The sequence below is a fragment of the Miniopterus schreibersii genome (genome assembly GCF_964146895.1).
Source record: "Miniopterus schreibersii genome assembly, chromosome: X".
Lineage (NCBI taxonomy): Eukaryota > Metazoa > Chordata > Mammalia > Chiroptera > Miniopteridae > Miniopterus > Miniopterus schreibersii.
The window spans coordinates 67,513,660-67,538,478 of NC_138104.1; the positions used below are offsets into that span (position 1 = coordinate 67,513,660).

The 24,819-nt window shown below is 47.6% G+C and overlaps 2 protein-coding genes across 3 annotated transcripts in view; both read left to right on the plus strand.

The window, feature by feature from the left end:
• Positions 1–24,407, plus strand: part of ZNF185 (zinc finger protein 185 with LIM domain) — a 76,872-nt gene extending 52,465 nt beyond the window's left edge. The window contains exons 20-27 of one of the 2 annotated variants that reach the window (XM_081125552.1): positions 2,235–2,345; positions 3,439–3,519; positions 5,640–5,711; positions 7,542–7,644; positions 10,576–10,674; positions 11,877–18,500; positions 19,720–19,845; positions 23,281–24,407. In XM_081125552.1, coding sequence (XP_080981678.1) covers positions 2,235–2,345; positions 3,439–3,519; positions 5,640–5,711; positions 7,542–7,644; positions 10,576–10,674 — 466 coding nt within the window. In that variant the 3' untranslated portion in view covers positions 11,877–18,500; positions 19,720–19,845; positions 23,281–24,407. Of the gene's footprint in view, positions 1–2,234; positions 2,346–3,438; positions 3,520–5,639; positions 6,040–7,541; positions 7,645–10,575; positions 10,675–11,876; positions 18,501–19,719; positions 19,846–23,280 lie in introns of those variants that run through there. The other variant, XM_081125553.1, reaches the window with a different exon arrangement.
• On the plus strand, positions 20,886–22,217 carry LOC308551000 (paraneoplastic antigen-like protein 5; the record flags this gene model as incomplete). Its single annotated transcript, XM_081125397.1, has 1 exon — positions 20,886–22,217. The coding sequence occupies one exon, from the start codon at positions 20,886–20,888 to the stop codon at positions 22,215–22,217; it is 1,332 nt and encodes a 443-aa protein (XP_080981523.1).
• Positions 24,408–24,819: the final 412 nt, after the last annotated feature.

Consider the following 24,819-nt stretch of genomic DNA (forward strand, 5'->3'; position numbering starts at 1 on the left):
ATATACACATTGAACAAGATGTTCAGGGCCCTGCCCACCTGCCCTCAGGGAGCACACAGCATACCAACAAATAAACACTATAACAGTGACACCATAGTGATAACTGTTAGCATTTGCTGTGTGCTGAGAATGTGCAGGCACCATTCTCATGTTTTATTCATACTCAGTTCTCACACTAACCCTATAAGGAGATACTTTTTCTCTGTTCTACAGATGAGAAACTGAGGCAGGGGGAGGTTAAATAGCTTGCCAACACTTATCCAGCCAGGCAGTGGCCTAACAGGGATTAGAACCCAGACAGTCAGAGCCCAGAGCCTGTACTGCTAATCGCTGTGCTGTATCTGCTGCCTCTCCATTTGTGATAAGCCCAGAAAACAAGAAAACAGTGCTCTGATGGAGAGAGGCCAGGGCAGCAGATGTTGTAGCTAGGAAGGTCTGGGAAACCTTTTCTGCTGAGAAAGGGACAGTTCAGTTGAGGCCTAATGCACAAGGAGAAGAACCTAGAAAGACAAAACATGGGTAGAGGAAGCAGCCTGTATGGAGGTCATGGTAAGCAAGGGAGTCAGGAAGAAAGGACTAAAAGAAAGTCCCTGTGGTTTGGAGGATAGGAAGTGATGTGAGGAGGGGGATAGGAGACCACGTGGGTGGGGCCAGGGCTGGACCTTGTAGGCAAGGGGGAGGAGATTACAGGAGGGAGGTGGGATGTTACCCGATAAGTTAGGGAGCCCTGCCATTGGAGATCTCCCATTGCTCAGATTGCAGTCCTGGAGGGATCCCCATGAGGTTATTTTTTACCTTGCTCCCTCAGCTCTGCTGTCCCCTTGGTTGTACTGGGTGTGGATCAGAGGATGCCAGAAACTAGTTGTTCAATCAGAAGAGGATGCTGTTTCCTTCCTCTTGTAGTCAGTTCTCTTCTCACTCTCTGGCTCTGTATTTTATCCCCCATCTGTCTTTCCAGGTTCCCATGGGGCTTTCCCTCTCAGCCAGTCTACCTCCTTCAGTTTCCATGGTTTATTCCTGTGTCATAGGGTGACACAGGAATATGAACAGAGTCACTGGGCACCTTGAATCCTGGGGTGAGAGGGCAGGTACCCTGGAAGGGCTTACTGGAAGAGAAGGTGGCATTAAGTGCAAAGGTACGAGAGAGATTCAGTTTGGCTAGAGCTTCAGGTACATGCAACATCATTTGAGAAGATGTGACTGGAGAGCCAGGCAGGTGCTATATCATGATTGTTTTTCTCCCTCCCACTCTTAAACTAATTGAGGTTTGGGCACTGTATTCTCTGGCAAGGGAGTGATACCCCAGAGCCTAGGCCAGGTGAAGGCAGACTACATCCAGAGCATGATATGAGCAGCAGCATGTTGGAGAGAAACCAAAATCAGCCCAGGGCAGTGCACACCCATAGAGCTGGCCTAAGGCTGCTAGAGAGTGAGCAGATGTGATATGGATAGCACAAATGGGGAAGGGGTGTCAGTGGTGGGGCCAAACAGGATGCCCTGAATTGTAGTAGGCAGCTGTGGCAGCTTTAGTGTGGGACTGATGACCTGAAAGCAGGCAGAGTGAAAGTAAGTCTCTGGCCAGAGAAAGGCCTTGTGAGCTGGCTCAGATGTTAGATTCCAGACTAAGGGCTTGTGTTGTAGTCAAAAGATGGAGATTCAGAAAAACCATTATACCTGTCCATTTCCCACTTTTGCTTGTGGACAGTGCCTTCTAGAATGAACTGCATCCCAGTCTCTTCCTTGGTGATGCTTAAATTCGTTTGTCCCTCTCTCCTTCACCCATGTGTGCTCCGGAGAGTTCACTGGAGAGTAGGGGAAGGAGAAGCTGATCCTAGGAAGGGGCTGTCCAATTCAGTGAGGGGATGAGCTAGGCTGTGTCTGTCAAGTCCCCAGTAGCCCCATGACGTACTCTAACCAAGTAAGTCCTAGGCCAAGACTCTTGGCTACAGTGGGGACTTATGGCTGGATACTGGAAGATTGGGGTAGTGCCACTGACTCACAGTGTGACCTGGGTCACTGAGCCTGGGTTTTCTCATCTGTAAAGTGAGTTATACCACCTACTGACCTCAGGAGTGTCGAAGAGCAAAAGCTTGGTGATTTGCAAGGGTTGTTAAAAACAAAAAAAAAACTCCTTGAAGTAGCAGTCTGGAGATTAGGGTTCAAAAACCCTGTTTGACCTGTTTGATAACAACTCCCAGTATGGACACAGTTGTTCCTTCCTCTACGTCTTTCAGGATGAGAAACCCCTCAAGCTGTATGGTCACTGTCACAGTCACTGCTGCCTCCGAGCAGCCTTACATTTACATCCCAGCCTCCCCAAGTGAATTGGACTCCAGCTCAACCAGGTAAGAAGGAACAACCTGGGACATGTTCTCTGGGCTCTTTCCTCCCTGGAGCTAAAGGACTAGGCTTTTGTCCCATGTCATTTCTTTGACATTAGCTTTAGTGACTCTCCCAATTCCTAGTAGCCCATTGGTTAAGGGCCCACATAGCTCAACCCAAGTCCCTATGCCAATGAGGAGCTGTGGTGGTACTTCCTAGGGTTCTGCCATCCATAGAACCTTGCTAATAGCTCCTGGGGAACATTCCTGGAAAGGCAAAAGAAAGCCCACTAAGGCCAGGGAGTGTGTCTGTCTCCCTCACGATATCCATCATAAGGAGAGGTGCACACCCACTGCCTCACATGCATTCCTTGCCTCACCTACAATTTTAGAGTGTAGGAAGGGAACCATTGCCGGGAGGATGAGTGAGGTATGTGTGTGTAGGGGTGGATCAGAGGGGCCTCTGCTGACACCAAGCATGGAAATTGGGCTACATTTAGGACCACAGTGAGCCCAGCATGAGGCAGACCTTGTTTCCAATGTTGCCAGGGGCCTGGCCAAGATGTGGTGACTTCTGGGCCTCTGAAGCTCCATGAGTAAGAAGAGAGATGTTAGGTTGCTGATGGAAACTCACACAGAGCAGAGAAGACCAATAGTCTGGGGGTGAGGCTTGAAGGTTCTCCTGGTCCCAGCAGAAGAGGAAGAAAGCACTAAGAGAGATGGAAAGCCCACTGTACTGAGGTCAGGGGTGGGGTGCCTCCAGTAGTGTTAAGATCTGTGTGAAGGAGAACAACATATCACCACTGGCTGCAGGGACCCTCTTTCTAGGTCTCTCATCCACACACAGCAAGCTGAACCCATGGGCTTTGATTTCAGCCTGAGTTCCCAGTGGGCTCAGCAGTCTAGCAGCTCCCATTTGCCTCTTTCCTTGCCCAGCGGCAGCTGGAGCACACTCATGCCTCTGCCCCGAGGCCTCCCTAGTTGCTCCTTCACTTCCTTCAAACCATCTGAGGGTCCTCCTAGCCCTGAACCCCTCCTTTGGGCCAGGCCCAGTCCCTTGGAATCTTTCAGTATACCTCTTTCTGTTTACCTCTTTCTGTTTGTACTCCTTCTACAGCAAAGGGATTCTCTTCATGAAGGAGTACATGAATGCTAGTGAGGTATCTTCTGGGAAGCTGGTGTCTTCACACCACAGCAGGTAAGAGCAAGTCCCTGAATCTTTCATGTCATACCCTTCTCCTGCAAGGTCCTGTGTCATCTTCATTCTGCATCCCCAGTACCTCATCTAGTACTTGGCCCAGAGTAGCTTCTGTGTAATCATTTATTGAATGGATGAATAATGTAATTGCCTACAGATGTGATTTATGCTTTTCCAGCTGTTCTGCCTAATTTGGTGCCTTTGTGTTCCCCATTTATCATGAATTCATCCTATACCCCACTTCCAGTGCCATCCCTTTCTGCCTGTCTTTGTTTCTTGATAAACTACAAGCTTTCTTTTGTGAAATACTGAGAGCATCACTCTTTATAGAAGTGGCAAGGCCCTTACAGACCATCTAGTTAATTTCATCTTGTTTCAGAACATAGGGCTCCTCTCTTCAGCTCCCACATTCTTTCCAGCATGCCAAGTTGCCTCATTTGAACACACATTTGACTGTAGTTCCTGATGTGTGCGTAACTTTTCACTTACCATCTTTTAATCTGCTTGTTTCCTGAAGCCATGTAGAAGGGTTCCTCCCTGCTACATCAATTAAAACAACCCACACTGAGACAGCATCCTCCTAGGAATGTATTTTATGACACACCATCCCACTGCTAGGGTACAGATTTTAGGAACAGAGAGAAGCATCCTGGCCTTATTTCAGGACTGGGCCTCGGGATTCTCACCAGTTTTCACTGGTGCTATGAAATGATGAGTATGGGCATGGAAGTCATGTTCAAGTCCCACCTCAACCCCTAGTGGCTTGGACAAGATACTCAACCTTTCTGAGCCTCAGTTTCTTTGTCTGTAACTCCTTAGGGTGGTTTTTCTCACCAGCTTTATTGAGATATGATTTACATATCATAAATATCACTTTTTAAGATTCACAGTCCAGTGGTTTTTAGTACATTTACAATGTTATGCAACCATTAGCACTACCCAGTTCTCCATGAGCATTTTCATCACCCCAGAAGGAAACCCTGTACCCATTAGCAGCTCTCCACACCACCAGCCATAGCCCTTAACCACCACTGATCTATTTTTTGTCTCTAGAGTTTTGTTCAGAGAGGTTTTGAGATTAGAAATAATGTATGTAAAACCTCCAGCACCCCCAAGGGAGCTGCCCTTGCCATCTAACATTTGCCTCTATGAGTATCATTTGACTGAACTTTGTCCATTTTCTGGTCTTTCTTCTCCCAGTTGCACCACTGTGTTAAATTTATTTCTTACAGTTTGAAAATTAAATTTATTTTAAAATTGTATTTAACATTCAGTCAAAGTGTTATGTCTTCTGACAAGCCAGTAGACAGACTTTCTTTACTGGATAGTGAGAATTGTGTAGTCCAATGTGTTTTCCCCTTTTGCCTCAGGAGGCTTAGAAATAAGCTTAATACTCAGAAGAAATCAGAGCCTGGGCTGAAATTCTAGCTTACCCCTTCCTTTGGGTGCAACCTGAGGCAAGACACTTAACCTCTGAGTCAGTTTTCCTGACTACCTTGGTGTCATCATGTGGCTCCTGTGGGAATGGCTGCTTCACTAAAGCATACCCACAGGGCTTGTAGCTAGTCACCTTTCCGTGGCAATAGTTTTATTTTTTTAAACCATTAGTTTTTATTATAAAAAGTCTTATTATTGAAAAATGATCATGAAAAAAGAAAAAAAAAATCTCACCCCTATTCCCACCCTGTAACCTAAGCATAGGTATTATGTTGGAATATTTCCTTTGTTCCCATTTCTAGTGTCTAATTTCTGCTGTGAGTGGACTTCTGGTGACTGTCACATTACAGCCCAGAAACATATGTGAGGAGAAAAGCTTTGCTCCTTTCCCACTGGTCAGTGAAATGGGGGACCCTCATGGTATACACAGCCTCAAGAATCCTAGCCATGCTTCACCATGGCAGATCCTCTTTGTACCCCATGCAAGAGCTCTTCTCCAACATAGTTATGCCTCCTTGGCACCAAGTTTAAAGCTTCCACTGCCATTTTGCATAACAGATCATGGCTGGCCATGCAGTCGTGTCTCAGCTTGTGGCCACAGTGTTAATGAGTGACCACTCATGACTGTGGTAGTGACCTGGCTCTCATATTCTGCCCTCGTCTTCCCCCATCACCACTTGCAGCGTCAGCAGCACTGAGGACTCTTTCAACATAGAGAAGAAACCCCCATATGACAGCATGCCATACTCTGAGAGGTAAGTCTGCTATCTTACCCAGGAGATTGCAGGTCTACAAAGGAGAAACAGTTGAGGGAGATTTCCACACTAAGTCTACTTGCTTTAGTCTCCTGTTTTGCTGCTTATGGTCCACTTTCAGATCTGTTATACCACTGAGTATCCCTTATCAGGATGTCACACTTGTGTCAGCTAAAGCCTTTGAACCCAGCTAAGACTGGAGGGTGAACACAAAAGACTACTGAGAAAGGAGATGATATTGTCCGAAAGCTCAAGGGGCTCATGTCAGCAGGAGAGACCCCTGGGATTAGAACCTAATTGGTTACTTCATGAACTCGCAAATCTGACTAGAAGAAAAAAACTACAAAAGAGTGATGGGTGGGAAATGAAGAAAAGTGAGTTGATCTCATCAAGAAGCCAGAAAAGAGTCAGAGAGAACCATTCATTTAAAAAAAGCTGTGGGACATATACACCATGGAATACTATGCAGCTGTAAAGAAGATGGCTCTCGTACCCTTTGGGACAGTATGGATGGACCTGGAGAAAATTATGCTAAGTGAAATAAGCCAGGCAGAGAAAGACAAACATCACATGATCTCGCTTATACGTGGAATCTAAAGAACTTAATAAACTGATGAACAGAATAGATTCAATGACATGGAAGCATAGATCAGACTGAATAATGTCAGAAGGATGGAGGAGGGGGGGTGGGTGGAGGGGGAGAGAGTAACCAAAGAATTTATACGCATATATGCACAACCCAAGGACACGGACAATGGTGGGGAGAGAGACTGACGAGGGGGATGGGATGGGGTGGAATGGATCATTGGGGAGAAAAAGGGACATCTGTAATATTTTAAACAAAAATAAAATTAAAAATAAAATAAAATGAATGAAGGTGCAGAGAGTGCCTCATTTAGCAGTTTCGAAAGCTGTCACTAGATGACAGCAGTCATAGGATGGTCTTATGATAAGTCCTGCTTTAAAAGAAATTATATATATATACACACACACACATATACACACACACACACACACACACACACACACATATATATATATATATATATTTTAGAGAGAGGAAGTGAGAGGGAGGGAGAGAGAAGCATCGGTGAGAGAGAGAAACATCGGTCGGTTGCCTTCCATATGCACCGCAACCAGGGATTAAACCCACAACCTGGGTATGTTCCTAGACCAGGAATCAAACCTGCAACCTTTCAGTGCATGAGACAATGCTCAACCAACTGAGCCACACCAGCCAGAGCAAGAAGTCCCATTCATTTTTCAATTCTTGGAATAAGGGAGCAAGGAATCTTAGAGATACAGTTTACTCAGGTCACAGTGAATAAAACAGGTCTGGAAAGAATAAATAATGAATCTTAAGTCACACAGTGAGTATTACAGGAGTCCAAGAGTGTATGGTCCAAGAGGCAGGGCTCAGTGGTCCCAGGCATGAACACAAGTGCTATCAAGACAGGTGGTCAGGTAGCGCATTCAAGGATATGTCTCCTGTAGGAGAAGACATGGGTCTTCTTATTCTAGATGGGAGCAGATATGCTAAGCAGGGGTCAGGGAGAGGCACACTGCCTGGAATAAGAATCACATCAGAGTGTCTACACATAAGAGAGTGAATATGAAGATACATGACCACCTTCTGGAAATAATGTGAGGGTCTGCAGAGGCCCAGTCTGGCTCAGGGCTATGTGGCCAATTGCATACCACAGAAAAAGATGGCAGGCTGAGAATCCTGGCAGCAAACCTAGGCCTGGTTGTGTCAAACCAGAGGGTCTGAGTGTATCATATCAGTAGTCTGCATGCCAGACCACCAGGTTCTTCTTTTTCATCTCACAGAACAACCGGAGGAATCTGTACTTACTGCAACAGAGAGATCCGAGACTGTCCGAAGATTACCCTCGAACATCTTGGCATCTGCTGCCATGATTATTGCTTTAAGGTAAGGAAGAGGGGTGGTGCTGCTAAGACCATTGTCCAGAGTTAGGGAGTCTTAAGGGTTCAGAGAATGTGGAGAAGGCTTGATCTCAGTATGACTGAGCTCCATCTCAGAGGCTTTGCAGAAATGGGAGCTGAATGAGCTTTCAAGTCCAACAGAGTGAATGAGTGTTGGAGACTGAAGCCTGATTAGGTCTGATGAGAGAACAGGACATGTGGAAATGGAGAAAGTGAGTCTGGAAGACTCTTGTGTGGTTGGCTTTGTAGGGGATCAGTGCAAGTGGACAGCAGGGCGCAGGTGCTGACGGGAATGATGCAATGAAGAGCAAGCACTAATGATGCAGGAGAAAGAAAGGCTGATGGTGAGCACAGGGTACTTCTGTAGGAGAGAGAGAGATGAAAACCAGTTCACACATGGCAGGGATAGAAAAGGCCAAGTATGTGGGTCACATACAGGGAGGTTCCCAGGTTGGGTAGTGGAAGAATGAGCAATTTCTTTCTCTGTTGCTTCTGTTTTCTCAGTCAATAAGAAAAGCGGCCATCTGTGAGTGAGGCTTGGGGAATGAATGTCAGATATTTGAAGGGAAAGGGGAGGGTGTGAAATACTGTCTCAAAGAGGGGGAGGGTGGATGGACCAGAGGGAAGTATAGGCCAGGCAGAGCACACTTGAGGTGAAGGCCCATGAATTCCTACCAAGACAGGTTAGTGTGGTATTGTGTTGTTCTGTAGCCATGTTCAAGGGCAAGAATGAATCAGGGAGAGTTGCATTTACCTGCTAGATATTTTGCCAGGTAAGTTGACAACTTTGAGGCTGTGCCCAAGGGAACAATAACAGTGGGCAGTGGACTGGTCCACATATTGGAGGTCCCAGTGGTGACAGAGCTGAAAGACTTGCGAGTTAAGGAGTAGGGCATCTGGATTGCAGATTTGGGATGCAGTGCACTTATTGGTAGTGACAAGGTCTAGAGCAATAGTTGTCATACTTGACCATCACCTGGAGGGCTTAAGACACAGAGCCCTGGGCCCCAGCCCACTTTCTGACTCAATACAGCTGGGTGGGATCCAAGAATTGGCCTCTCTAACAAGTTTCCAGGCACTGTTTGTCCAGGGACCCCTTGTAGAGTTTGACCAGAGCAGTGGCTGAAGTAGACAAGGGGCCCAACACATTGAAACAAAGGAACAAAGGTCGGGGCACTGGGGAGCTCCTCTATCGGTGTGGGTCCAGAATTTACTCAGGACAGAACAGGAGTAGTGATGGAGGGAGAGAATAATTCAGACTCGAAGATCATGGGCAGAGGGGCGTACCCTGGAGGGCACCAGATCTTTGCAATAAGAAGGGGGCAAGGGGGATAATTTGAGAGCCAATTATGTTCTATGAACTCCAAGTAAGATTATATTTTTCAGCGTAAAGATTGTTCATACATGATTTGACAAAGAACATTTTGTTTCCTGATTCCTGGACTTATGTGAAAAGTCCTACAAGATTTTGCCAACTTTTGGTTATATACTTAATTCCAGAGCACTCCTGTTAAATAGCAAAATTCCAGGAGCCTGAGAAACACGATGCAGCTCTTGACTCATTTGGTCTCACAGCGCTAAGTGTTGGGGAAAGATGCAGTCAGAGTGGTGGGAGTACCTGGGAAGGCTTTGTGAGGGAGATGGGTCTGGAGTCTTAGGTGAAGGGGCACACACGGGTATTTTCCAGGTGGCTGAACATGAGCAAATGCAGCTGCCTCCTGGCCCATGGCACAGAGAGAATAGGAGTAGGAAAGCAGGACATCCACAGGCAAGGGAGGAGGTGTGGAGAGACATGGAGGGACAGTGATTTAATTTAAACTTGTCTGACTAGGGCTCACATAAGAACTGGGAAAGTTGGAGTTGTGGCAAAATAGTCAAGCCTGATATTCTTAGGGGGTTCTTGGAAGGTGGGCTGGGCTACCTGAGACCTGCCTTATGGACCATGAGCACAGAGGTGGAAAGGGAGTTATTTTTCTAGGATTCTAGAGCTGCTCAAAACCAAGGGTCCAATCCTGGTTCCAATATCAGAGCCGATGTTACCCTACCTACATTCTGCTGATTCCCAGGAAAGATCACCCCATTGCTCAAGCTCATTTGTATAAACTAGTCTGTCAATATCCTTAATTGTCTGTTTTTCTTACCTTTATTAGGTAAGACATAATGTTTTAAAATACCAGCTGGTAGTGTTACATTTAGGGAAAAAGCCCTTGGGTGGGTGGCACAGTTAGTTGGAGTGTCATCCCATACACTAAAGGTTGTGGGTTCAGTCCCAGATCAGGGCATGTATGGGAGGCAACTGATCAGTGCTTCTCTTGAGCATTGATGTTTCTTTCTCTGCCCCCCTCCCTCCCTCCCTGCCTCCCCCTCTCCCCCCTCCCTTCCTCCCTCCCTCCCTTCCTCCCTCCCCCCTCCCCCCTCCCTCCCTCCCCCTCCCTCCCTCCCTCCCTCCCTCCCTCCCTCCCTCCCTTCTTCTCTTTCTAAAAGTCAGTGAAAACATCCTCAGGTGAGGATTTAAAAAAAGAGAGGATACCCATGGCTGCAGCATAATAACAACTCTTCAGAGTCCCTGTTCTCCACAGTGTGAAGCACAGTGCAAGCCGGACTGTTGATTTTTTTATGTGTTCCTAGAGGTGACCCCCAAATGATCAGCAACATCTGTTGGCTAAGTTGAGGTTCAAGTCCTGGTCCACAGTAACTAAAATGACAGAAACATAATACAGTGAGTTATATGCTTAACGTTATATGCTTAAGTGCTTTGTATCTGTCTTCTGCCATTTTTTAATTGTCTGCTTCAAAGTCCAGGGTGTGCCTTCTGCTCAGTGTCTACCTGCCTACCTTGGTCAGGTGTTCCCTCCCCACTCCACTCATTTATGTCACTTCACTTGAATGTTGATCTCTAGCTTGCTTTCTCTTTCAGTGTGGGATTTGCAATAAACCAATGGGTGAGCTCCTGGATCAGATCTTCATTCACCGTGATACCATCCACTGTGGGAAATGCTATGAGAAGCTCTTCTAGGTGGGTGCTGGCACCCCAAAGGCCAAGCAGCCAGGATTATCAGAGGGAATAAATGTGCCCTCGTCTCTCTCTGAGTCACAACCCAGGACACTTCTTTTTCTCTTAGCCTGTATGTTCAGGGGGCCCCAAGTCCTCTGTCTCTATGCCCTATGATACTTTTTTTTAAAATGTTTTTATTGCTTCAGAGAGAGAAAAGGAGAGAGAGAGAGAAACATCAATGATGAGAGAGAGTTATCGATCGGCTGCCCTGCACGGCCCCCACTGGGGATGGAGCCTGCAACCCGGGCATGTGTCCTGATTGCCTGGTTCGTAGGTCGATGCTCAACCAAAGCCATGCTGGCCAGGCTACCCTATGATACTTTGAAGTCTTAGGTGGAAAGACCCTCCCCAAGAAAACTTTCAATTTGCAGGGGTTGTAGTCTCTTCCTCTCAAGAAGCACCTTCCATGCAGCACCTCAGTTGAGCCCTCTAGCTGCCCTGGGAAGCCAACCAGTGCTGTGTTGTTAGCCTCGTTAGGGGACAAGGAAATAAAGACCTAGAAAGGAAAGGGACTTGTGGAAACACCTAGGTGGTAGATGGCATAATCAGGACCTCAACCCCGAACTTCAGATTCAGGTTCAGGGCTCTCTGGGATAGGCCCCTGGGTCACCTTCACCATTGCTCGTATAGCATAAGATCAGAACCCGACAGCCAAGGTGTTCAGTAAAACAAGATGGAGCTGGGGGCAGAGAGGCAGCAGCAGGTAAAAAGCCCAGATAAGTAGGCATATGTGGGGGGAAATGGTGCCATCTTGGGGCTTGCCTGACCAGGAAGGGCTCCTTGGGCAGCCTCTGGGCCACATTGTCAACACTGACTGCAGACAGGTTTGCGTGCTAAAAGCCAGCAGAATTGACCCCACTGTCTGAGCTGCATGAGATCCAGTGCCCATAGGACACTACCTTCCAGATCCTGGCAGCCCTTTATCTCTAGTACCTACTCAGCTAGAAGCACAGAGCAGAATATCTCCCTTGAAGGCAATGGAAATGTGTTGCAATCAGGTGTTCCACCAGCTACAAGCCTGTTTTGCCTTCTCTCCAGAAGGCACATTAGCCTGCACTGTACTCCTGATGCCTGAAGCAGTCTCACCCACCCCAAGAGCTTCTGACTGGTCATTGGATTGGATGTGTATTTCTAATCTCATGGCTGCTTCTATTTTCTTTTAGCTCCCTCAGGGTGAGAAGAAGCTAAGGACTCCTGGACAAGTTTGGTCGTCCCCAGTTGTCCCAAGTTGCTGGCTCCTCTTCCCTCACCATTTGATTTCTTCATGCTTTTGCCCTTCTCAAGTTGAATTTGCTTACATCCTATAGCATATGTTAATAATGCTATGATAATTACTTGTGTGTGTAGCTTTTTATAGGTCAGAAAGCACTTCACATCCATGATCTTATTTCCAGCTCAAGCAAAGAGGATTGAACAATAATTCCACCTTTGCTTCTCTAAGGTATGTCGGCTTCCTGATGAGTTTAGGTGGCCTGGTATGATAGGCATAGGCAGGAGCATTGCATTCAGTGTGTACTGACTTAGGACAGATAGCAAATCACATTTTGGTTCACAGCTCTGAGTGTACCTTTGGGACTTATACAAGGAGACCCCTGAAGCTTCTGAGGGGCCAGGTTGAAGACTGTTGATGATCTCTGGTGGGTAAATCGCAGGCATTGAATGCTAGAGATTGGCATAGGCCAATGTTTAGCTTGTCTATTTGACATATATACATTTTTAAACTTTCCATATACTTTTAAAAGTAATTAGTTGCTTTTGATTGAGTTACGTAGTAGATTTTAATTACTTCCTTCTACCCACCTTTTACTATATAGTTGAGTTTATTTTTCCTGCAGGCATGTGGACAGGTATTAGAAAGTTTACACAATTTGGTTTAAATTCTATAGGATGTGATTGTTAGGAGGCTTCTGACCAAAGGAACATCTATGTCTGAATCTTGATCGCTGATTAATACCTTTGCCCTCAATTCCCAGTCCCTAAACTTTACATAGAAATCTTCTAAAGTAAGAAGGCGGCTAGCATTTCTTGAGGCCTTACTACATGCCAGACACTATCACAAAGTGATGGCACTAATACCCATACTAATTCTGTGCAAAGGGCATTCTTATCCCGTTTACAGATGAGGATATTGGAACTTGGAAAGATGGTCATTATATTATGCAGAACCATTGCTGTCTGTCTCCAGTAATAGTAAACACAACAGCCAGCATTAATTTAGTGTTGAGTATGTGCCAATCAGTGTGCAGAGATTACTTAATCTTACCACGTAACACAACCCCCTCAGTCCTCTCCTGAGGCACACTCTGACAAAGAGGGGAAGGTCTGAAATCAAACTGCTCTGGGCATCGTGGGTCCCACCCATGAAGTACCAAAAGAGCCAAACTGCGCCTCTTCCCTCTCCTCCTCTTTCTATGAAAACACTTCTGAACTGAGGTGCTCTCAGCTGGGAAGAGATTTGACTCAGAGACCTTCCCAAAGGGGAGTTTGTCAACCCAGGGAAAGCTCCAGTGGGCTAGCCAATCTGAGCGTAGGGCCTTCAGTGGCCTATTTTTCCAGTGCAGACTCTGTCCCATGCTAGTGGAAACCCATTCGCTGGCTGGACAGATGCAGGCCAGTGATGCTCTGCTCAGGTTCAGTTGTGCTTCTCTGCCCTTGGGAACAGCATCATTGTGTAAGCTCCTCCAGAGGAGGAACAACCTGAGAATGTTTCTAATGAAAAATGAAGGCCTGTTCTCTTGATTTAATTAGAAAATGTCTCCATCTCTCTCCAGTTTCTGAGCCCTATGCACATTGGCTGGTGGACTTGTTCTTCCTGCCAAAAGATTAGAGAGGAACATTCATTTATTTGCATAGATGTGCATCAGATTTGCTCTGGAGCAAGTGAAATAAGTGGTACAATTACTGACACTAAATATAAGCTGGTCTTTGTAAAGTCTAGCCTGCAGCATGGGACTTGGCACATGGTAGGCACTGACACATAGGTGCTGAGTGAATGAGTGAAAGGGAAAGAAAGGTCACTCCTTTGGGTGGGAGGTACCAGCCCTGAGTCCTGGTACAAGCTCAGCTGATAGAGTGCAGGATGAAGAGGTCCAAGATAGGGTGGCTTCCCTACCTTTAAGACATACTTTGCCTTTCAGTGAGTTTTAGAACCAACATGCAAGATACTGACAGAAAGCTTACAAAATCAATATTGATTTCAATCCAAAACAACCTCTTTCATTTCTAAAAAGGCATGGAATTCTGCAGACTCCAGAAGCGTTACACTTTTGCTTTCTAATTGCCTAATGTTTTTAATCATACTTGCTTAATCCACATTAATGTACACAATTATAATAAATGTTAAGATATTATCAATATTAAGGCTTCCTTTTTTAAGTGTAGTAACTTGGTGTATTTGGCTGTGTGATTTATTTTCTCCTATTACCTGAAGCCATTCTCTCTACAAAAGCTAGTAAATACTTTTAAAAGTATCAAATCTAAAAAAGAGAAAAAATAGCAAGATCTAGAAACTATGCGTGCACAAAAAGTGGGAATTCTAGACTTGTCAGATCTTAATGCAGAACATTTTATTATTTTGGGGCCATCCTCCTCATCATTACCATTGCAGACAAATGGCCACCTAGTCCTTATTGCACACTTACAATGACCAGGAGTACAGTCCCTTGTAAGCCCATTCTGTCTGTGGGCAGGCACAGTTTTAGAAAATGCACTTTTCTTTTTTTTAAAATATAGCTTTATTAATTTCAGAAAGAGGAAGAGAGAGGGGGAAAGAGAGAGAGAGACATCAATGATGAGAGAGTCATTGATCTGCTGCCTCCTGCATGCCCCCAGTGGGGATCAAGCCCTCAACCCGGGCATGTGCCCTGACTGGAAATCGAACCTTGATCTCCTGGATCATAGGTCAATGCTCAACTGCTGAGCCACACCGGTCTGGCAGAAAATGCATTTTTCAATTGAGTTCTGCTTCCCTTTAACTATCGACCACTGGTAATCTGTACCATAATCCCTCTCTATGTGCCAGCCCCTAAAATAGATGAAGATGCTTATTAGGTTCTCCCTTTGTTAACGCTTCTCCCGTTTAAACATCTCTGGTCCCATCAACTCTTCTTTGACAGTAATTCTGAACATGCATCTTCAAACACCCTCCTCAGAGGTGTCCTCCCACACACAATCAAACCTATTCCTCTAGATGTGTACCAATGGGCAAAACAGTTTCATCTTGCTCATTAAGGCCAGTGTCCCAGGCTGTCAGGATCATGTTGAATCATCATTCTGCCTGTCAAGTGATCCTTGCTTCTGAGTTTTATATCAGAAAATACAATTTGCATGCCATCTGTGTCTTGATCCAGCCCAGGGACAAAAAAGGGTAGAAAGGTGTGGCTCAGTTGGAGCATCATCCTGTGCACCAAAGGGTGGCAGGTTCAATTCCGCTCAGGGCACATGCCCAAAGTTGCGGGTCCAATCCCGTGATGTTTCCCTCCCTTCCTCCCTACCTCTCTCTGAAATCAATTTTTTTAAAAAGAACCCCTCTTTTTGTCCACTGTCCACTTTCATATTTTTCATTCTGGAACAACCATTTTACTTTAGGACAAAATTACTTTTTCCTTAACAAAAACACATCCTGCATACCTTATATACTTAATTTAGTGTAAATATGTTTTAAGTTACCAAAAGATCTTGAAGCCTTTAGGGCTGGCATACTACATATGAAACATAATTACTGTTGAAATAAAGTTTTGTCAGAATAAGTTCACTTAAAAATATTACATACACGTGTCCTAGCTGGTTATCTGAGTTGGTTAGAGCATCATCCTGATACGCCATCCGTGATCAGGGCACATACAAGAATCAACCAAGGAATGCATTAATAAGTGGAACAACAAATTGATATCCCTCCCCCCTCTCCCCCCTTCCTCTCTCTCTCAAATTAATAAAAAGATTTTTAAAATTAAAAAAATACTACAGCCCTGGCTGGTGTGCCTCTCAGTGAGTTGGGTGTTGTCCCATGCACTGCAAGTGCGGGTTCAATTCCATCAGGGCACATACTTGGGTTTCGGGCTCCATCCCTAGAGGCAACTAATCGATGTTTCACTCTCACATTGAAGTTTCTCTCTCTCCTTTGCCCTTCCTCTCTCTCTACAAAAATCAATAAAAAATTCTTAAAAATATATTACATATACGCATGCATAAACAAAAAAACATACATAGGAAATAAATCGTGGGGATGTAATATACAGCATGATGACTGTAGTTAACAATACTGTACTGCATAAAAGTTCTCATTGCAGAACAAAAATTGTAACTATGGATGGTGATGAATGTGAACTAGACTTATTGTGGTGATCATTTTGCAATATATACAAATATGGAATCATCATGTTGTACACCTGAAACTAATATAATATTATATATTTTCAGGGGTATTTCTTAACCTTCACTGTTTTCCAAGATCACAGGGACAGAACACCTCCTTCCATGGCATCACACTTTGTGATACCTTATAATGCCTGTAATACCAGGTGTTTGAGCAGTGGCTTCACGGAGCCATAGTGACCTGGTGTTATGAGAACCCTCAGGTAAAATGTCCCACCTGGAGTCTTTGACTCCCTGACTGCACCAGGTAAACTGACTTTTCTTGGCATGGAAAATAGATTGATTTAACACACTCTTAACAATGTATTCTTATTGGGTAAGGCCTTAATAGGTCTGTGTTCCCCTTCTCAGACATAGCAAACACCTGCAGTTAAAGGGGAATGAGGTGATGTCTGCAAATATAGGGTATCCCAAAAAAATGTAGACACACTTTAACAGCTTAATTTAACTCACTTAATTTTCACTCCTTTTCAGGTTTAACAGATTTGAAATAATGGGTGAAGCTAGACTAAGGTTTGAACAAAGAAAATTTATCCTAAAGTGCCACTAGACTTTTTTTTTATGGGGAAGCATAAAAGATAAAATTTACAGTACAAAACAAGCAGCAGTGACAAATTGAGGGCACACAAATACCGAATGAAATGATTCTTCATGTTTGAGATTCCATTGGTTCGTGTTATCAGCAGTGTCTGGACCAGAATGGTCATCAGTTTGAAAACAGGCATTGACACAAAAAAATTATTCATTTCTGTAGATTTTTTTAAATTTTGAAAATGAGCTGTATGTTAATAAACACTGAGTTTATAATCATTCAAAGTGTGTATACATTTTGGGGGGACACCCTGTATCTTGCTCAGTAACCTTTCATTTAAAATTTTGTTTGTTGTTGTACTTCTTAATTCCTTCACCTTTTTTTTACCCAGCCTCACAACTCGCCCCCTCCATCTGGCAACCATCTGTTCTCTGTATCTGAGTCTGTTTCTTTGTTCATTTATTTTGTTCCTTAAATTTCACACACAAGTGAAATCATATGGTATTTGTCTCTCTCTGTCTGACTTATTTCACTTAGCATAATATCCTCTAAGTACAAATTGGTAGTTACAAAATAGGGGAAGTAAAGTACAGCATACGGAATATAGTCAATAATATTTTAATAACTATGTATGGTGCTGTGTAGGTATTAGACTTATGGGGGGATCATTTTGTAAATTATATAAATGTCTAACCACTATGCTAAACACGTGAAACTAATAAACTAATATAATATTGAATGGCAATTGTAGTCAAAAAATAAAAATAAATAAAATTTTGTTTGTTTTAAATATTCTTTGTATTAAAACATTGTAGAAAAGCCTGTTCTTTTGCATCTCCAATAAAGTAAAAGAAATCTGTTCTGTAACCGAAGGCCCACAATTTCTGGTACTGAAAAGTAATTCCAGGCTTCAGAGCCTTGGTACTCAAAGCCTAGTCAGGGATCCGCAGCACTGGAGTTGCCCAGCTTTGGAGAAGCAGCAGACGCAGACTCTTAGTCCCACACCATCCTCCAGGCTGGGACCTGCATTTTTATCAAGATCTGTTGGAGATTTGTACACACTTTCCATTGCTACCTGAGCCCCACCCACACCCATTTCTGCCCAGAGCATTTGGGTCTTATGGGCTCCAGGGCAAATATTCCAGTCTTTCTGCAGTGGAAGAAACCTCCTTCTGAAAAGGGAGGGAAGCAGTTTGGATAGTAGGCCGGTAATTCTTGCTCTGGAAGTCAAGAGAATAATGGGAGAATGGAATCCTTGATAGTTTTCTGTCTCTTGGTGAACTCTAAAAATTTTCATGCTCTCGTAAAATGCAGGTAGAGGCTGTATTTTTGCCACGCTCCCTTAGAACATGGCCCAAGAAAAAATAAGCAGGGATCAGGACTTTTCTTTAGAAAGCACTGTCTGCGGCTTTACTTTTGCACCCGGCCCTGAGCTGACTGCTGGTTACATTCAAATAGGGGTTGCCAATACTGACTGACGAACCTCAGCTTCCGGTTCAACGAGGAAGAGACAGCGTAACAGGAGCAGCAAATGGCTCCTGGGCCTGGTGTGCCACATGGCGGGCCTGGTGGTTTGCTTGTAGCTAACCCGGGGCTGGACACAGTCCAGCTCTGCGGTACACTGCCCCCAGCTTGATTTTAACAGTCTGTACCCTCAGGCACGTCAGGGTCTGGACCGGGGACTGAGGCAAGGAGCCCCCCCTTTTGAGGCGGGAGGTGGGTGCCATGCTACTAGGGCGCAGCCGCGAGTGGGCCGTGTGCACTCAATAACCTCTTCCCGCCTTCAGCTCCCTGCCCAGTGTGCACCGCGACCAAAGCCGCAGCAGACACCGCTTCGTGGCTGTGCTGCTCGGGCACTTGGGCCTGCAGGGATTTCCAGCAGGTATGGATGAGGGGCCCTGGGCACAGAGAGCAACCCAAACGGCAGGGCTTTTCCTCCCTCCTGCCCAATGACCCTTGCCATCTTCCTTGGCATCCCAGGGGCCAGTGGATATAGGTTTCTCCTAAAGTGGTATTCCGTGAGATCAGGCCTGGCACCCCAGTAGCTCCCTGCCATTTCCAGGCACCGTGACCAGCCTGAGCACTGCAGAGGAACCTATTCCACACCTAACCCTGCGCAAAGCCATTGCAGTCTGCACATCCCGGACAAATGGCTCCAGGTTTTCCCCTGGTGGGAAAGTGCTTTGGCCCTTCACCGGGCCTCTTACAACATCCACTGACCAGAATAGGGGGGTGTTTGAGGTACAGGGTGTGTAAGGGGTGAGGGTCTTAGAGTGGGAGTGGGGAGCATAGGGGAATGGAAAGCTTGGGGGTAGGAATTGGGCTTAGGTGCGTGCAGGGCTTATGTGAGGATGCAGCTTAGGTGGGGGCAGGGGTAGGACTTTGGTGGGGGCAGGGACTGAACTTCTGTTGGGGTGGAGGAGCTAGCCTTCCGGGCTTTTGCGTGGGGTGGGGCTTGGTGGGGCGTGGCTTGGGAAGGGGTGGGACTTGGTGCGGGCAGGGTTTGGGCGGGGTGGAACATGAGTGACAGGAGTAGGGCTTCAGGTGGAGCTTGGCTTCAGGATTTAGGCTTGCGTGGGGTGGGCGTTGGTGGTGGTGGGGTTTAGGAAGGGGTGGAACCTGAGTGGCAGGGTTAGGAGTTGTGTGGGGGCAAGGATTGAGCTTCAGTGGGGCTAGAGCTGGGCATCAGGGGTTGGGTAGATGTGGAACTTGGTGGGGACAAGGCGTGGGAGGGGCAGAAAGTGAGTTGCAGGGGTAGGATTTGGGGGGGGGCAGGGCTTGAGCTGTGGAGATGGAGTTTGACATCCGGGCTTGGGCTTGGTGGAGGCTGGGGCTTGGTGGGTGGGCCTTGCGTTAGACGTTGAGCTTCAGTGGGGGCGTGGTATGACAGTGGGTGGGTATGAGGGCGGGGTGGGAGTGGAATTGAGGGTGAGGCAATAATCTTAAAGTAGGATTCCTTCTGCTTTAGCAGTGGACCTTACGGAGCAGTTTCTTATGTGCCTGCACCAAGGTACTTATGTACAGCTCTGCAGACTCAGAATGGGTACAGCCTGAGCAGGGTCAAAACCCAAGCAAAATACCTCTGCCTTCTCTTGGGACAGATCCAGTGGAGCAGTAACCCCCACCCAGGGGCCAGGAACTGCCTGACTGTGGACAGAGCCAGAGCTGAATGTTGAGTACCAGTGGAATCCGGGAATCCGCATCGCCAGAGAGCCCTACACAGACTGGTGAGCAACTGTGAGGTGGGCCTATGTTGGGAGGGGCCTCTATAACCCTGGCAAAGAGCAAGAGGGGGAGGGGATGCCTGTCAAAGTGTATAGACTCTGCAGTGTAGGTTCACAACTACAGGGAGAGTTGTCTATCTCCTTCAGTTTGGCACTGATGACCTTTTCTGGGTCCCTTTTCTGTCCCTGATTCCAGCTCCTACACAATTTAAAATTACAAGCTCTAGATTTTGAGCTGCCCATCCCCTCTCTCACTTCCTCCAACCCCCTTTGTTGCTAGGACACTTCATTGATTGGAGGCCAGTGACATCACCTGTTGCTCTTAGAGGGTCTTAATCTTACCACGTGACACCTGTGATAGAAACCTACCCATGGTCCCCACTGTTTTTAGTATCTATGACAACACTGCAGCTCTCCAGGGCTCTCCATAACCACCAGTTTAATTTTATTGTGCAGAACTCCAGCTATCTTTTTTATCTGTTGGGCATTTTCTGAGAAAGAGGGGAACTCTGCATCTCCCTCCTTCCACCTTTGCCCTGGCAAAGAGGGTGCCAGGTGCCCTGGGCCTGCACAGCGTTGTGCTGGGGAGTGAGATATTCTCCTTTTCTCTCCTGCTTGGAGGGCTTTGTCAGTGTCCCCAGGCATCAGGCCCTGCCTCCTGACTCTAGCCTTTTCACCAAAGTCATCTGCAGCACGTGCCTCAGAGTCGTCAGACTTTGAGGAAGAACCCTCAGCAGAAGGTCAGCAAGGAGGGGATGAGGTGGGGGCTGCTGGGACTGGGGAGACTCCTCTATGCTTTACACTCCACCAAATGAGTAAGGGGACCTGAATCCCTGTGAGTGGAGGTGGAGGCAGAGGAGGGGCTTTTGGTGAAGGTGGGAAGTGGGCAATAATGACACTTTCACCCCATTTGCATTACAGGCTGTGGAAACTTGGAACTCTTCTGCCTTTGTACTAGGCATTGGCTCAGAATTGACTGTCTTGGTCAAACTTTGTGAGATTACTACTCCTAGTACTAGATCAGAACATAGAAAGTTGGAGCAATGGCCTTGATGCTGTTAGAGGATTGGTGCAAGGGGATGGACTTGGACCCCAGGAAGGCCCTGCTGATTGTGGGGATCCCTGTGGAGTGTACTGAGGATGAAATTAAAGAGACTGTTAGGGCAGGCCTACAGCCTGTGTGTTCATACAGGGTGCTGGGGAGAATGTTCAGAAGGGAAGACAATGCTAAGGCAGTCTTCATTGAATTGAGTGACACCGTCGATTACGCTAAGACACCCAGTCAGATACCAGGAAAGGGAGGTGCCTGGGAAGTGGTGGTAAAACCCCGTAACCCAGATGAGGAATTTGTCAATAGACTGAGCTACTTCTTGAAGGATGAGGGCCGCAGAATGGTAGATGTGGCCAAAGCCCTGGGGTGTGGCACTCCCCCTGAGGACAGGGAGCCAGAGGATGTTTCCCCAGGGAAACCGATAGTTTTGAAGCCTCTGAAAGAAGGCATGTGGTACCGAAAACTCAAAATGTTTTCAGGAAACATCTTTCCAGGCCCAGGTGAAGAGAACTTTGAAGCCTGGCTAGAGCAGGTCACTGAGATGATGCAGATGTGGCACGTGTCTGAAGTGGAGAAGAGGCGGCGTTTGCTGGAGAGCCTACGCGGCCCAGCCCTGTCCATCATGCGGGTGCTCCGGGCCAACAATGACTCTATGACTGTGGAGCAGTGCCTGGACGCCCTGAAGCAGATCTTTGGGAATAAAGAGGACTATAGAACCTCACAGTTTAAGTTCCTCCATACCTTTCAGAAGATTGGAGAGAAAATCTCTATGTTTTTGGTGCGGTTAGAGCCCCTGCTGCAGAAAGCCGTGCAGCACAGCCCCTTGTCAGTGCGAAATGCAGATATGATTCGCCTGAAACACATCCTAACTCGGACCAACATGAGCAACACCCTGCGGGGCAAACTCGAGCTCCTGGATCAGCGAGGGTGTCCTCCCACTTTTCTGGAGTTAATGAAGCTCATTCGAGATGAAGAGGAGTGGGAGCCCACCATAACAGTGATGAAGCAGAAACAAAGGCCTGTAGGAAGGGTCCCTAAGGCCTCCAGCAGACAGGTGTTAGAAGACACCAGTGTTCCCACACATCAGGTCAGTGTGCAGTCAGGGCAGTTTTGTGAGAGCAGCACTCAAACCATCCAGGAAGGGATTGCCTCCTTATTTAAGCGCAAGCGACTGTCCTGCTACAGTAGTGGAGAGGAAGGGCACAGCCTGGTCACATGCATTAAGGTCGAAGATGAGCCACCAGAAAAGCAGAGGCCTCAGCTTGCAGCAGAAGAGTCGGGAAACGAAGAAGGGGCTGGGGCCATGAGCCACCCCGAGCCCTAGAAAGAATAGGCTCAAAAAATCCAGGCACACTTTCCCCTAGCAGACAGCAGAAAGATTTTAACAAGGGGAAGGGGCATTCAGAGGACTTGAGTGGGGCAGAGGGGCAGGGCAGTCAGGGCCAAGCCAAGCCCCCTCATCCTCCACCAGCTGAAAGGTACTGCACCCACAAGGCCAAACTCTGTTCACGGAGAAGCAAGCACAGGGCCCTGAAGAGGTACCAACGACACAAACAGAGGACCAGCACATCCAGCACATGGGGTGCTCCAGCCACGAGTGGGGACCCCACCGTGGCAGGGGCTGAAGGAGTTACAGCTGGGGACTCTGGCGTCAGCCCCATCATCTGGCCAACCCCAAATGCCTACCCTGTGGACTCAGAGCTAAGAATACCCACAGGCCCTGAGGCCCCGTGGGGCCTGGAGGAGCCTTCCCCACAGCCACCCCTGCCAGAAGAAGCCAGCATTGGTGAGGAAGAGCTGTGCGGCAGAGAAGTGATGGCCCCCCGGAGGGGGGGCCGCAGGGTTCAGCCCGTCTTCAGGATTATCTACACTGCTCTAGGGGAGCCCCATGAAGGCAGCACCCTTGAGCCCCTGCGCAAGTGAAGCCAGGAGAACCTAGTGCCAGCCTGCTGGCAGTTCCTCCCCCTGCAGCCTAGAAGGGCTATGAGGGCAAGGAGAGCAAAAACAGGGGAGAAGAGCCCTAGGAGAAAGCCCAGGCTCAGCCTGGCAAAGGGCTGGGTACTTGGGCTAGTATCCCACAGCTGGTCTTGGTGGGGGAGGGGGTGCAGGAAACTTTTGTTCTAAAGCAGGAGAAGCAGGAGGAAAGGAGAAGGAAGTGGAGGAAGATAACTAGGAGGAGTAGGAGGAGGTGAGGTGGAGATGAGGAGGAGAGAACAGAGGTGAGCAGGAGAGAAGGAGGAGGAAGAGGAGTAGGAAGTGGAATTGGAAGAGGTAGAGGAGAAGGAGAGGAAGAAGATGAGTGGAAGTAGGAGAAGGAGGAGGAATGGGGAGGTCAGGAGGAGGGGGAGTTATGGGGGGGCAGTGTTTTGTTCTGTTTGTTTGTGCAGGGCCACTGGAGATCTGGAGACAGCAGGCAGGAGAACGGGGACTGGCCTGGCAAACCACCACTCAGCGGCTGCCAATGCCAAGTCCACCCCAGCCCCAAACCCTGCCAACTTGGGCAACTAGCCTGGGAGCACCCCTGAGCAGCCTTCCCAGGCCTAGATGAGGGGCACCTGAAGACTTCTGCCTCCCACATGGAACTGGGAGACATTAGGGGCCACATCAACAGTGCCAGTCGTGGGGACGTCCATTCTCCATCCTCGGGCAGGCTGCTCTTGTACTGGGAGGCCCCCACCCTATTTCTCTGTAGGGCCCATAGTGCCCCACCTGTCAAGTAATCACTCCCTCCCCCCACACACACTAGCCATGATTCCTGTGCAGAACGTCCAGGTGTGTGTGAATCTGGGGCCTGTCCTCGCCTACCTACTGGGGCAGCCACCTCTCAGCCCCAACACGTGCTGTGAACCCCACTGCCAGCCAAGGCTCTGCCGGCCCTCGTCCAGTGTCGTGAGCTCAACCTCTGCTTTCTCGGTGTAGATTTAGGCCAACCGCTGCTTGTTCTTGTGGAGATGTGTGTGTGCTTCTCTGAGCAGTTCCCCACCACGGAGACCAGTTTCAGAAGACGACTAGAAGGACTAACGAGGGCGCAGCTGGCGCTCACCCAGTGACCTCGGGAAGGAAGAAGTGGACCAGGACAGAAGGCAGCTGCTGGAGGCTCCATGGGGACTGCTCTGATGTGCCACCCTGTTGTTCTCTGTGACTCAGTTTCCTCTGCTTGGTGGAGTGTCCCCTGCTGTGTTTTCCAGTGTCCTGTGTCTGTCCTGTGCAGGCCATAGGGCAGGGCCAGGCCCCAGCATGTCATCCAGAGTTAGAGGGGAGCCCAGCAGTGAGTGGACATCACCAGGGTCCATAGTCCTGCAAAGTCCAATCAAGGGACCCTCAGGGAGGGGGACTATGGTGGGAGGGCCACAGTGTGGAGTACAGCTGAGGCACTTGATCTGAAACCCTAAGAGTGGGGCCTGACCTATGATCTCCTAGTAGCCTGTTAAAAGTTCCTCTCTGTGTTGTCATTCCTTTCCTCAATGGTTTGAGTAAATGTTTCTCTTCAATAAATTTCATTGAATGTTAAATCAGAGATTCATCTCTGCTGTGGGCAATTGAGAGAAGGGTCTGCTGGGGGGCGGGGCTGGGGGGCAACTGTGGCCTGGGCCTCCAAGTCAGCACTGGGGTATGGTAGGGGGCAGGGTCCATGAGGGCTGTGAAGCCCTTGGCTGGACAGCATAGGTGGCAGGAGCTTGCCACAGGCAGTATTGGCTTGGGTCCCCAGGAAGGAATCCACCAGGAATAAGTGAGTTAGACTTTGAAGGGAAGGGAAAGGACAGCAAGCAGGGATGTTTCGGGAATGAGGTCAGATGCCCCTGCCAGGTGCTTGGTGGAAGATTCCCAGGTGAGGTGGGGTGCCTGCCCACCCCTCTGTGATCCACCTACCCCTGCCAGCTGACTAGTGGCCAGCATTGGTGTAGACACTGAAGGATGTTTGTGGG